Source organism: Siphateles boraxobius, unplaced genomic scaffold, assembly GCF_051911475.1.
Source record: "Siphateles boraxobius isolate OS27281-9 unplaced genomic scaffold, OSU_SipBor_1 25, whole genome shotgun sequence".
Lineage (NCBI taxonomy): Eukaryota > Metazoa > Chordata > Actinopteri > Cypriniformes > Leuciscidae > Siphateles > Siphateles boraxobius.
This window is the reverse complement of record NW_027508866.1, coordinates 36,943,638-36,957,500: the sequence shown is the minus strand read 5'-3', so window position 1 is coordinate 36,957,500 and position 13,863 is coordinate 36,943,638. Positions and strand designations below refer to the sequence as shown.

The following is a 13,863-nucleotide window of genomic DNA, read 5'->3' as shown; positions in this document are numbered from 1 at the left end:
TGTTTGCTAATTATCTCACTAACGCGCTCAAATCCCGCGCTCCCACAGGATACGTTAAAGAGGCTAATGGCTAGTCATAATGCTGCTGTTTAACGGCCAAGCCGACTATAAAGTATTTTAATTCCTTTTCTCTCGTCCATAATGGGATGAAATTAATGACAGTGTGAGCGTCAGGATTAGAGCTAATAGATGGAGACGCTTCCCAGCTGCAAAACCAGCGGCGTAATGAGAGACACACACACACCAGCATGAGCGTGGGGTCAGAGGTCACAGAGAGCGGGTCTGTCGCAGAGACGTTCAGTGTTGAGCTCGTAATGTGAACACACACACACACACACACACACACTCTCACACACTCAGACTAACGCATGTATTTATTCACACTGAGCAGAATGAACTGCTGTTATAAACACTGTTTGTGGCCAATAAGAGTTATCCAGTATCTGAAGCTGTAGATGCATCAAGAAAAACTCAAATCATTAAATATCACATTTAAAAAAATTATTACAAACTATTAACATCGGAAAATGGTTTGAGTTTCAGGGCTGAGAAAGAATATTAACAACTAACATTGTTCTATATTACAGAGAAATAATAAACCATAATAATGAACTTTTAAAATATGCGCTCAATTCACAGTGTACAGTGTGTGTTCAGTGCAACAGCAAAGAGCAGTTTAGAGAAGTCAAGTTATGATACTGGGCAGAACCCTAAACTAACCGCCTGGACCTGAGACTGCATAAACTACAGCACACAGATCCATTCACAATCAATAAACATTATCCTGAGTGTGTGTGGAAACATGAATGTACTGAAATGTGTCTGTGCTTAAATCCAATCGAGAGCGCTAGGGATGTGTCTCTTCAGAAAAATGTCACTGCGAGTCTGTTCTCTGATGGTTTAATCAGCCTGGTTTTCTTTACGTTAGCTCTCTTTTGGACTGATTGTTTGAAGGAGTTAATGATCAGTTACTGGATCATTACACTGAAAACTTTCCTGGAGTTTAGTGGCTTAAAATAATCTGATCGCAAACAGAAGCGAAATCGAGTTAAATGTTTAGAATAGAAATAGTCCCAAATCATGCATTCATATAATGCCATTGGTCGAGTGAAATGTTGTGCTTTTAGTGTTGTTTATATGTCTGTGGTGTTTTTAATATGCTTTAAGACAAACCATGTGTAAATTCGTAAGTGTGGAGGCGGGGCTAATTTGCATATTTATAGAACCGTGTATACTAAATGAGGCAAGGGTGTAGAGTTACCTTTTTTTTTTTTTCAGGAAAAAACATGTAAATGTCATTTTGTTGATCAAATATGAGTTTTAAGGGATCAAATTAATTACAGAGGGACTTTTATATATATTACATGTCTGCTAAAGGAATAATTGTAAATGGGATACAAGTGTTTTCACATCAGACACACTGAAGATGTGTGATGTGTATTGAGTTGTGTGTGTGTGTCTGTGTGTGTTCAGGATGTGGTGGTCGTGGGCGAGGAGAACTTCACCACACCCTGTTATATCCAGATGGACGAGGAAGCGTGTCACATGCTGACGGAGACGCTGGGCACGTACTGTCTCGTCGGTCGCTCCGTCAGCGCCAACTCATCCAAGAGACTGAAGCTGGCGATCTTCGGGCCTGTGAGCTGCACTGTGCTGGAGTACAACATCAGAGTCTACTGTCTCGACGACACGCAGGACTCACTGAAGGTGAGCTGCACGCGCACACACACACACACACACACACACACACACACACACACACACACTGCACTGTGCTGGAGTACAACATCAGAGTCTACTGTCTCGACGACACGCAGGACTCACTGAAGGTGAGCTGCACGCGCACACACACACACACACACTGCACTGTGCTGGAGTACAACATCAGAGTCTACTGTCTCGACGACACGCAGGACTCACTGAAGGTGAGCTGCACGCGCACACACACACACACACACACACACACACACACACACACACACACACACACACTGCACTGTGCTGGAGTACAACATCAGAGTCTACTGTCTCGACGACACGCAGGACTCACTGAAGGTGAGCTGCACGCGCACACACACACACACACACACACACACACACACACACACACACACACACACACTGCACTGTGCTGGAGTACAACATCAGAGTCTACTGTCTCGACGACACGCAGGACTCACTGAAGGTGAGCTGCACGCGCACACACACACACACACACACACACACACACACACACACACACACACACACACACACTGCACTGTGCTGGAGTACAACATCAGAGTCTACTGTCTCGACGACACACAGGACTCACTGAAGGTGAGCTGCACGCGCGCACACACACACACACACACACACTGCACTGTGCTGGAGTACAACATCAGAGTCTACTGTCTCGACGACGCGCACACACTCACACACACACACACACACACACACACACACACACACACACACTGCACTGTGCTGGAGTACAACATCAGAGTCTACTGTCTCGACGACACGCAGGACTCACTGAAGTTGAGCTGCACACACACACACACACACACACACTGCACTGTGCTAGAGTACAACAAAAGAGTCTAGTCACCTTTTTTATATAGCGCTTTTTACAATACAGATTGTTTCAAAGCAGCTTTACAGAGATAAGAGGAAAATGTTATAATAATATTGTTAAATATAAAATTAAATGTCCCCTACTAAGCAAGCCAATGGCGACAAAGGTGAAAAAGGCGACAGTGAAGGAACCAAAACTCCATCGGTGACGAAATGGAGAGGAAAACCTTGTGAGAAACCAGACTCAGTCACTCAGTTCTCTGGCCAATGAACGAACAGTGTAAGATTATGATTCGGGCAGCATTACAGGTCAGAGGTCAGATTGGATCAGAACATTAATGCAGTTCATCTGGTTGAAGATCGGAGTCATCACGCGTGTATGGGGACGAGTTTGGTAAGGAGTTTGCTGTCGTGTCGATGAGGCCTTCACAGGGGCGAGTCTAGTTGACACAAGCTCTGCTGACACTTCAGGGATGCGTTGTGGTCGTGTCCACTGGCCGGAATTTTAAAATGTATGAAATGTTTAATAGGGAGCCAATGCAGTGTTGCCAGAACCGGGCTAATATGGTCATACTTCCTGGTTCTGGTAAGAACTCTAGTGGCTGCATTTGGACCAGCTGTAGTTTGTTTATTAAGCGTGCAGGGCAACCACCCAGTAGAGCATTACAATAATCTAGCCTTGATGTCATGAACACATGAACTAATTGTTCCGCATTTGTCATTGAGAGCATATGACGTAATTTAGATATATTTTTAAGATGGAAAAATGCTGTTTTACAGATACTAGACATGTGACTTTCAAATGAAAGATTGGTATCAAAGAGCACACACACACACACACAGGTTCCTAACCGACGACGAGGACTTGACAGAGCAGCATCAAGTGTTAAACAGTATTCTAGGTTATTATGTGAGGAAGTTTTTTGTCCAATAATTAGAATCTTTGTTTTCGAGACGCGCTCCAGTTGTGTGATCGCGTCGGCGCCTCCGCGTCCTGATTATATTGTCTGCTATATTTGCTTCTCATTTATTAAATCCAGGCAATTGGTTGATGAAACATCATTATACAAAACGAAATTCACTTTAAAGAAAGGCTTTCTACAAAGCAAAACTTAATGAAGTGGTCAAATTGTGTCTGACCCACTCCAAATGTCTCCCGATATATTGCGCATCTTCTATTCTATCATCCTCATCTTCTATCTTACTCATGCTGTTCACTTTTCATATAATCAACATAGCCTAATATAATGTTATTTTTTAAATTTCATCTATTTAAACATAAATAAAAACTAAATGCGTTTTCTTTAACAGCTACAACACGTAGGCTATAGTACAGAGAAATGTAATGTCTGAGCGGAATTTTAGCGAACGCGTTTTACCGGTGAGAATGTGGGGGGGGGGTGCGATTTTCGAATACTAATGCTTTCGAATTCTTATTATAATTGCTATACTCCTAATTACAAGAAGGAAAAATTGCTGTTAAACTGGGTGTGTGACGGGCTGTGGAATGGGGTTTTGCAGAGAAAATATTTTCAGTCAAAAGGCTATTTTTTTTTGCCGTAACCCCTGCACACACTAGCGCACATACACTGGCCCACACAGACACACACACATATACACACACAACGCAAACTGCCCCGTGCTGGAGTACAACATCAGAGTCTCAGAGACATACTGTCTCAACGACACACAAGTCAGCAGCCCAGACACACACTGGCACACACATATACACACACACATATATATATTTATATATATATATAGGATTTATTACGGGTCGTTTGGCTTCTGACAATGTTCGTCGAGTGTTACATATCATTGCCGAATCCGAGAAATTAGAAACACCCAGCGGCCTCCTGTTTATTAACGCTGAAAAAAGCTTCGATCGGCTGGAATGGAGCTATCTATGGTATACATTGAAGTTTTATTTCGGTGACAATTTAATAAAAATTATTCAAACTCTATACACTAATCCCATGGCCAGGGTTTCTACTGGTGGACTCATTTCAGATACTTTTAATATCTGCAGAGGTACAAGACATGGGTGTCCGCTTTCTCCCCTTATGTTCAACTTATCGTTAGAACCCATGGCACAGTATATTAGACAATGTAAACTTATTACCCCGATTCAGTTAGGCTCATCAACGCATTTTATCTCTTTGTATGCCGACGATACTCTGCTATTTTTATCTGATCTACAACGCTCACTTCCTAACGCCCTTCAAATTACAGACGAATTTGGCACATTATCGGGGTTTAAAATGAATCATTCTAAAACTATTTTAATGCCTCTCAATTCAGATGGTTTTAATTTTTCTATTCCAAATAATATTCAGATTTCAACACAAGTCAAATACTTAGGGATTCAGTTGAGACCCACTTTACCCCTCATTTCCAAAGTTAACTATATGTCTATTTATGGGGAAGTTGAGTCGGAAATTCAAAGATGGATTTGTCTGCCTTCATCGCCATCTGCCCGAATGTCAACAATAAAACTGAATATTGTGCCCCGCATTAATTTTATTAGCTCTATGCTTCCTCTCCCCCCAGCAGTGAATTACTGGAAAAAGTTGGACTCTTTACTAATAAAATTTATTTGGAATGGAAAGCGTCCCCGCATTAAGTGGTCTACACTTCAAAAAAGTAAAATAAAAGGTGGAATGGGCTGCCCAAATTTTAAATGGCACCACTGGTCTTTTATCCTGCTCTCAGTTTTGAAATGGTTTGATTCGAGCGCACAGTCTTCATGGAAACAATTAGAAAAAGAGCGCATTTTACCAATTCGATGGCAAGATTTTTTATTTTCAGGCCTTTCTCACAGGAAATGCTCATTATATTATGGTCCTATAATTTCCTACACTCTTCAAATATTCAAAAAGATTGAAGCCTGTTTTGCATCTAAAACTTTATGGCACACTCATACTCCGATTTGGCACAATCTGAACTTACTTTCTGGCGGTCAACCTTTCGTACAGCCCTCCTGGTCTACAAAAGGTATCCTAACGTTAAACGACATAAAAGGGGAAGATTCAATTCTGGATTTTCGTGACTTAATAGAAAGATTTAATATTTCTCATAACACTTTATTTTTATATTTCAAATTACGTGCCGTGTTAAAGACCCATAAGGTACCTATGGGTATAAATCTGTATACTCACCCGGTGGTGAATTGGATCTGAAACGCACCAAGCACAGGAATTGTTTCATATTTTTAACTCTTCTTTCAAAATCTTAATACAGATAATTTTTCTAAAGCTAGGTCTTGGATATTAGATCTGAACGTTTCTAACAGGACAATTGAATGGAATACAGTGTGGGATAATACATTCCATGCATCCACGAACCCGAACCACCAATTCATTCATTTTAAAGTTATTCACAGGGCATATCTTACCACACGCATACGACATGTAATGGGTCTATCACCCCACCCGTATTGTAATTTCTGTGGACCGGGATGTGTGGACACTTTGGTACATATGCTGTGGGGCTGTCCAGATGTGCAAAAATTCTGGGATGGGGTGCTTGATGTTTTGTACAAGGCTTCGAGGATTTGTATCCCCAAAGATCCTGTTATTTTATTATTGAATGACAATTCTCAATTTCCTCTATGTGAGAAGGTACGGATATTCTGGTTAGCTGCCATGACTGCTGCAAAGAAGTTACTGGTTCAACGTTGGAAACCTCCACATGACCTTTCTATTAAACATTGGCTTCACTCCTTATTGGAGATATTATACCTGGAGCTGTCATCTGCTCGGACCAATCACGCTAACCCTAGGACTTTTTCGATGTGGAAGAACTGGATATCTATAGTCAAGAAATTCTTGTCTACTTAATCTGCAGCTACTTATGGGTGTTGTCATTAACCTTATTTTATTTGTCTTTCTCTAAATTAATTTTATTTTATCCCTTGTTAATCGGATACTGCTCAATGTCCCGAAGTGCAATGGGGTGGGTGCGGGAAGGGGTGGGGGTTAGAGGGGAATTAGTAGTTATATAAGTTTTTCTTAATTATTTTACAAAATATTGTCAAACTTTTTCAAAATAAATAAAAACACTAAATTACAAAAAAAAAATATATATATATATATATATGCTCTATATTAATAAGAAGAATTAATAATAATATTTTTATAAAAATAAGAGAATTATTTATTTCTAACAAATATGAACTCTGATTTATGTAGTGAATCAGTTCATTCAGATGATTCATGTAAAAGAAACAGTTTAAAATGATTCAGTGATTCATTCATTTGATTCCCTGTGCATGATTTCACTTCTCATGTATGACTGATTATTTGCATTTTTAAATAACTTTTTATCGCTATTTTTTTTTCAAGTTTATTGTATAAATCATTTTTATCATGTTTTCTATTCTTATTAGTTGTATTTAGTGTAAATTTAGGGTGTTTAATGTTGAACTAACAATGAATAGCATCTTGGGAAATGTTATTTCTACACAGTGTTATTTTAGTTTAATTAATAATTTGGTTTTTATATTTTGTTTTCATTTTAATTTTTAGTCTAAAATGTAGTCATTTTGTTATGTGCGTTGTCATTTTATTAAGTTTAATATTGCTATTAAGGTTTAATTTTGTTTTATTTCAGTTTTATTTTTTGTCCATTTTCGGTTAATAATTTGAGGGCTTCAACTTAAACTTAATTTCAGTCTATCACCAAGCTGACATTTCTAATTTTCAAAAATGTAATGTGATTTTAATGTATGTAATGTAATTTTTTCAGCTTTATTTTAATTCACAGAAATGCTAATAGTAGTTTAATCTAGTTTTAGTTCACGATAATAACCCTATTTCTACAAGTAGTTCGATTTTTAATACTACAAGTTGTTAGTTAATACTCTGAGCTTTAGTTCTGTTTGTCAACTAATGTATCCAACTTTATTGTGAAGTGTTAAAAGTAGTTTGCTGCTTTTTGTTTGTAGAAGTGCAGCGTGACTAGTTCAATCATGAGCAGCCTTTAACTTGGCAAACTGAAGTCTCACGGTCGTGTGTGTGTGTGTGTGGGTGTTCGCAGCAGATGTAGTGTAGGTGTCAGCAGGCAAGCAACAACATCATCTGAATATAAACAATGATATGAATATAATTTCTCTTACCCCTCGACATATTAACCCACAGCACATTCTACTGAATCGCAAACTAACTATGAAAAAAGTGTGAGTTGATGGCAGATGAATGCGTGTTTGTTCCTGCTGAGCGCTGACGGTGTGTGTGTGTGTGTGTGTCCGTCAGGAGGTGCTTCAGATGGAGAAACAGATGGGCGGGAAGCTTCTGGACGAGCCCAAGTCTCTGAACTTCAAGGACAGCACACACAACCTGCGCCTGTCGCTGCACGACGTCCCACACACACTCTGGAAGAGCAAACTCATCGCCAAATACCAGGTACACATCACTCGCCAAACTCTCCAAACCAGGGCTGGACAGGGACTAAGGATTTAAGTATATTTTTTTTAAATATGTGTACTTTTGAATGTAGTGAAGTAAAAGTTTTCCAAAATAAAAGCATAATAGTGTAGTTTTTACTCCACTACATTGCTTAAAAAAACATCTCGTTCCTCGTTATTTGGATCTGAAGACATCACTGATTCATGAACGAGTTGATTCTTTCCAGCGAATCTGCTGAGTTGGTTCACAAATCACACTGAATGATTCATCCGTGAATCAGACTGACTCGATTGAGTCAACGACTCACTGATCCCATCAAAATGAGCCTTGAATTTCCTTTGGTGTTGTGATGCCGTTAAAATTAAATTACTAATGAATTTTCAAATGATATAAAACTATTATGTTTGCATAGCGTTACTCTTAAAATAGTTAGGAATTTTGCCCAAATTAAGTTTTTCTCCATTTTTTAAATACTATATAGTATATTATTTCACTTGTTTACATTGCACACTTGAATCATCCGTACTTTTCTATTTTTACTCAAGTAAACCACATAATTAGTACTTTTACTGTTTAAAGGATCTGTTTAGACACATTTTTACTTCAATTTGTAGAAATTTTATTTAAAAATCAAAATTATTTAAAACAAGTAAAATGTATAAAAATATTGTCATTTAAAATGACAAACACAACAAAATTACTAAAACTTTAAGTAAAAATAACACTGTTGTGGGGTGAGGAGAGCTAAATACACGCACATTTATACGGTTTGTTGTTTTTCCCCCTCAACAATGCCACTTTGATCCACTATGTGATATCTGATCTTGAAGCTGGTGTTTCTGGTCAGTATTCAGCAGTGTTAACGCTGTGTGTGTGTGTGTGTGTGTGTCAGGAGCTCTCCTTCCAGCAGGTGTGGAGTGGATCTCAGCGTAACCTGCACTGCAGCTTCACCCTGGAGCGCTTCAGCTCCTGCACGCTCACACTCTCCTGTAAGCTGTGTGTGAGACAGGTGGAGGGAGAAGGCCAGATCTTCCAGCTCAACACCACCCTGGCTGAGGTCAGCCTCACAAACACACCAAAACATACTATATGATTTGATTGACCAATCATAATCCACCATTTTTGTCCAACAAAGCAGTTATGAGTTAGTAGATTAACGTTGGTGGATTTGAACTTAAAAAAAGAGAAGTGGTACTGACGTCTTTACTGTACTGCCTGAAGCTACATTTGTATTATAATACTTATTTGGAAATACAGTTATTATATACTTTATTATTATATATATTTTGGGTAACACTAGTTTACAGTGTTACATGTTACCACAGTAAATTGTGCATGAATGCATGCAACAAACCACAAAACTATAGGGTTCTGGTTGAGATTAGGGAGTAAGTACATTAATTATTACTCAGGTGTATAATTACACTGTAACAAAGACACAACACAAAATAAAGTGTAACCATATTTTTAACAAAGCAATAAATATAAATTCTGGGTTCAGCAAAACTTTGTCTTAAATGCTATTGATTGTATGAGTATTGAATTTATGAATGCAATGTTAATTATACATTTATTAGAAATTGTATGCATGCATTTCCCCCCATTTTTTAAATTCAAAATCTGAAAGCTTTTGTCAGAGGAGGAAGTGTGTTGTGTTGTGTCTGAATCTGATGGTGTGTGTGTGTGTGTGTGTGTGCAGGACTCTCAGTGCATCGACACGTCTCTCCTGGATCCGGCCAGTAACATCACGGCACTGGTGGGTCCGAACGCCTTCAGGATCCCACTGTCCATCCGGCAGAAGCTGTGCGGGAGTCTGGACGCTCCTCAGACCCGAGGCAACGACTGGAGGATGCTGGCGCACAAACTGCACCTGGACAGGTCAGTCACATGACACTGGGAATATCAGGGCTGTGTATCACCAACGTCACGATATTTATCAATTTGGAATTTAAATTTCTTTTGAGCAGAGTTAAGTAACAGTAATATCTGTTTATTGAATAACCGTAGTGTTATAACAGTTTAGTTTTTGTCATTAAAAAAACGAGTTAAATGAAATACAAAAAAGCTTAGAATGGCTTTGAAAGTCTCTGCCTCAATAACTGAAATGATAATTATAGTGACACTGAAGCGTGTCAACAATGCTCTGACTAAACAAAACTTGTTACATTTTTTGCTTTTATGGAATGTTTTAACTTAAATTTAAGTTAGTTTTCTCAAACTCTTTTAAACATCTAGTATTTAACAGTTTGCTCTCGAGTTGGAATGTGCATCAAACAGTCATTTCTTCACATCACGTCTCGCTTAACTTCATCATACAATTGGCGTTTCTGTTCAAAACCTTACGTTTCGTGTGACGCATTGATGCATTTGTAATCTTTGAATTAAATTGTAAAAAAAGTAGCACAAATAAATACAATAGAAAAGTTGTTGAATAGGTCTAGCACTAGTATTAAGAAATATACTATAGAAACTGAATAAATGTATAATAACACTAGGTAGAATTTTTGTCCTGACTATATTAAATACATAACTTTAATATTAAGGAATCTGGATTAATACGCTATCTTTTGACAACAAAATTGACAGCAGCCATATGTGTCCGTCATTACTGTAAGAGCTAGTGCATGGATCCTGTTCTCATTATACTGTCACATGTGATTTAAGATGTAACCAACGGTGTTAAGAGGACACTCACCAAAACCGACATTTTTTTACATCATTTTGCGTTGTCTGTTAAAGCGATATAATCTGCGAAAAATAACTTTTGTTGATTAATTAAATGATTCAAATTATGAAATTCGAGCTTTTAATCGGCTACATTCAAAAGCACGACAGTATCGATACGTGCATCATCATCATCATGATGATGTATCATATCAATATTCTGAGCAGAGCCCTAGAAAATGATACATTCTCTGATATGAGATCATATTACACTGCTTTTAAATTAATATTTATACAGTGTACTTCAAAGTAAAAGTTGCAAAATTGCATTTTCTTCTAGAAACAAACTTTGTTGCATTGTAAAAAGCAGTATATATAAATAAAGGTGACTTGACTTTTATATAATGAACACTAGGTGGTGCTCTTGTCACGTTTGGTTTTTCCTTGAGTTCTGTCTCTATAAAAATCAACACAATGATTCATCTCTCACGACCCACAATTAATTGGAATGTTATTTATTTATTGTGAATTATCTGCTGCTGTGACGACGATTCCATGCATCACTAATATACGTTTTCATAGTTTTTATTTTCATTTCAGTTGTTATTAATTTATTTCTGTACATGACAATGTTTTTTTCATGTTCTAATGTTAAAAGCTATTGAAAATAACCTTAAATAATGAATGAAAACTTAATAATTTTTCAGTTTGTTTTGTTGGTTTAATGATTACTTTTTTTTCACATTTCATTTTAATAATGACATTATTCCATGTCATTTGTAATTTTTTTTTTTTTTTAAATCAGCAGAAGTTCCATGTGCCTAAATGAAATAAACTTTTTGTTCAAACTTATTTAGAATGCACATTTATAGTTTCTCTCAGTGTAATAATGTTCATTAACAAACACACATCAATGTTCCTCATACTGATGACCAGTGTGTGTGTGTGTGTGTGTGTGTGTGTGATCAGGTATCTGAACTACTTCGCCACCAAGTCGAGCCCGACCGGCGTGATCCTGGACCTGTGGGAAGCTCAACACTTTCCCGACGGGAACCTGAACCGCCTGGCCGCCGTTCTGGAGGAGATGGGCCGCCACGAGAACATCGTTTCCATGGCAACCGAGCACTGACATCACCGTGACGACGGCAGACCTGCTCCAAAACACGTTCAATCCGCAAAAACAAGGTGACATCCCTAGGGAAGAGTCTGTACGATTCCTGGTACAGTTTGCTTTTCTATTCGTCGAATCAGTTTCTTAGGAAACGCGACTTCTGCTGTCCAAATACTGGACCTCGGCCCTCCCCGATACGTCACATGACCAGAACCGGGACACGTCACATGACCAGGACACAGGAGCGGCTTGCAGGCGATTAAAACACGCGTGTTGGAAAATGCCTTTATTTATACGTTCCTTTCCTTTCATATCTGTTTTGTTTTTGGTCTCATTGCGCCATCCAGTGGACAGAGCCTGTAACGACACGTCCAGCCTCCTGTGTATATACAGCAAACTGTAAAGTTTAACAGTGTTACTATGATGATTATTACTTTTTATTATTAATTGCGTTTTGTTGCATAGTGATCTGTATGTAATCGAAATTTAGAAGAGAAAGACAAAGTAGAGACTAAACTCTTTCAGCAGCGACTGTGCGGTTCAGTCCTGGATGTTCAACGCCTTTCAGGAACACACACACACACACACACGTCGTCACGCATACGTTCATCATAATCACGTTGCTTTTGTACGGCGTGGGTTTCATTACGGCATGTGAATCGCTGCGACTTTAATGGATCAGAGGACGTTCACCGATGGATGCATGCGAAGAGCTGCAGTCTAAATAACTGTACAAACTAAACTAATAGCCATTGAGTGTTTGTGATTTCCAGCGTCCACCTTCTGTTGTTCAGATTTATAAAGCTGTCTATGCAAATTCTGCATCCTTTATCAAACTAATTATACATGCTAGCAGTCGCTTTCCATAGTTATCAATCAATCATGCGATTATTATATTTATAGTGAGGATGTTACTTATTCTTTTATGGCACGTTCATGATGTAATTTGCGAAAGCTTGCATCTCCTCTGTGAAGTTTCTGTACAAAATGTAAGAAAGAATTTTTAAACAAGTAATAAATTATATTTATATGCAACACTGAATTCAGATGCGTCTTGTTTTTTTTGTGTGTGTATGTGTTTTGTGACGTTTTATTTATACATTGCTTCACAAGCAGCTTTACAGAGAAAAAGAAAGGTGAAAATATGGTCAAGGGTCAGTATAAATCCTGGATTTGTCACACCATGTAAAAAATAATAATTTAAAATACATGGTTCATTGTTTGATTACAGTCCAAGTCGGGTGAATTCATCATATTATGTGTGTTCACACCATGTCGTTACTCATAAGTAGGAGATTATGTTGTAAAAAGTGTCTCTTAGAACTTGTAATTACAACTTGTAAACTAGGACTTTTCCTGTACCATGTGACCTCTGTGGATTCATTTTGGTTTTGACAGTGTTGTTGTCATGGAAACATGTAATTCTGAGTAGTACATCATTTTAAGAATACTTATTAGAGATTAGGGCTGTGTATCACCAACAATGTCACGATACGATACGCATCACGATACTAAAGCCACGATACGTCTCATGGATCAATCTGGAATTTAAATTTCTTCTGAGCAGAGTTTAGTAACAGTAATATCTTTATTGAATAAAAACAGTGTTATAACAGTTGTGATAACTGAAAAACTATTTAGTTTTTGTCATTAAAAAACAATGAGAGTTAAATTAAATAAGTGTTGGAATGTGCACCAAACACAGTAATTTCTTTACATTATGTTGAAATCATTTTAAACAAATAAATACAATAGAATAAAGATAGCCTACCAATAAAGAGAAACGTTTTTGAATAGGTCTAGCACTAGTATTAAGAACGTAATTAAATGTAAAATAACATTAGGTAATATTTTAGTCCTGACTAAATTAAATACATTGACTATAAATCCAGATTCCTTATAATTAAATCTATCTTTTGTTTTGACAACAATATTAATGACAGACACATATGGCTGCTGTCGCTTTAAGAGGTAGTTCACGGATCCTGTTTTCATTATACTGTCACATGCATTTTATGCTTATTTAAGACATAACCGACTGTGTTGGATACTGACCAAGACCGACATTTTTGACATAAATTTGCTTGTTTTTGGCTGTAAAAGCGATATAATCCGTGAAAAAGAACT

At 37.8% G+C, this 13,863-nt stretch overlaps 1 protein-coding gene across 3 annotated transcripts in view; it reads left to right on the top strand.

Moving 5' to 3' along the window:
- unc5cb (unc-5 netrin receptor Cb) overlaps positions 1 to 12,778 on the top strand; it is a 225,672-nt gene extending 212,894 nt beyond the window's left edge. For all 3 annotated transcript variants that reach the window (XM_077243784.1, XM_077243785.1, XM_077243786.1), the window contains 5 exons: positions 1,474 to 1,707; positions 7,809 to 7,958; positions 8,854 to 9,018; positions 9,661 to 9,839; positions 11,595 to 12,778. In XM_077243784.1, coding sequence (XP_077099899.1) covers positions 1,474 to 1,707; positions 7,809 to 7,958; positions 8,854 to 9,018; positions 9,661 to 9,839; positions 11,595 to 11,754 — 888 coding nt within the window. In that variant the 3' untranslated portion in view covers positions 11,755 to 12,778. The remainder of the gene's footprint in view (positions 1 to 1,473; positions 1,708 to 7,808; positions 7,959 to 8,853; positions 9,019 to 9,660; positions 9,840 to 11,594) is intronic.
- Positions 12,779 to 13,863: the final 1,085 nt, after the last annotated feature.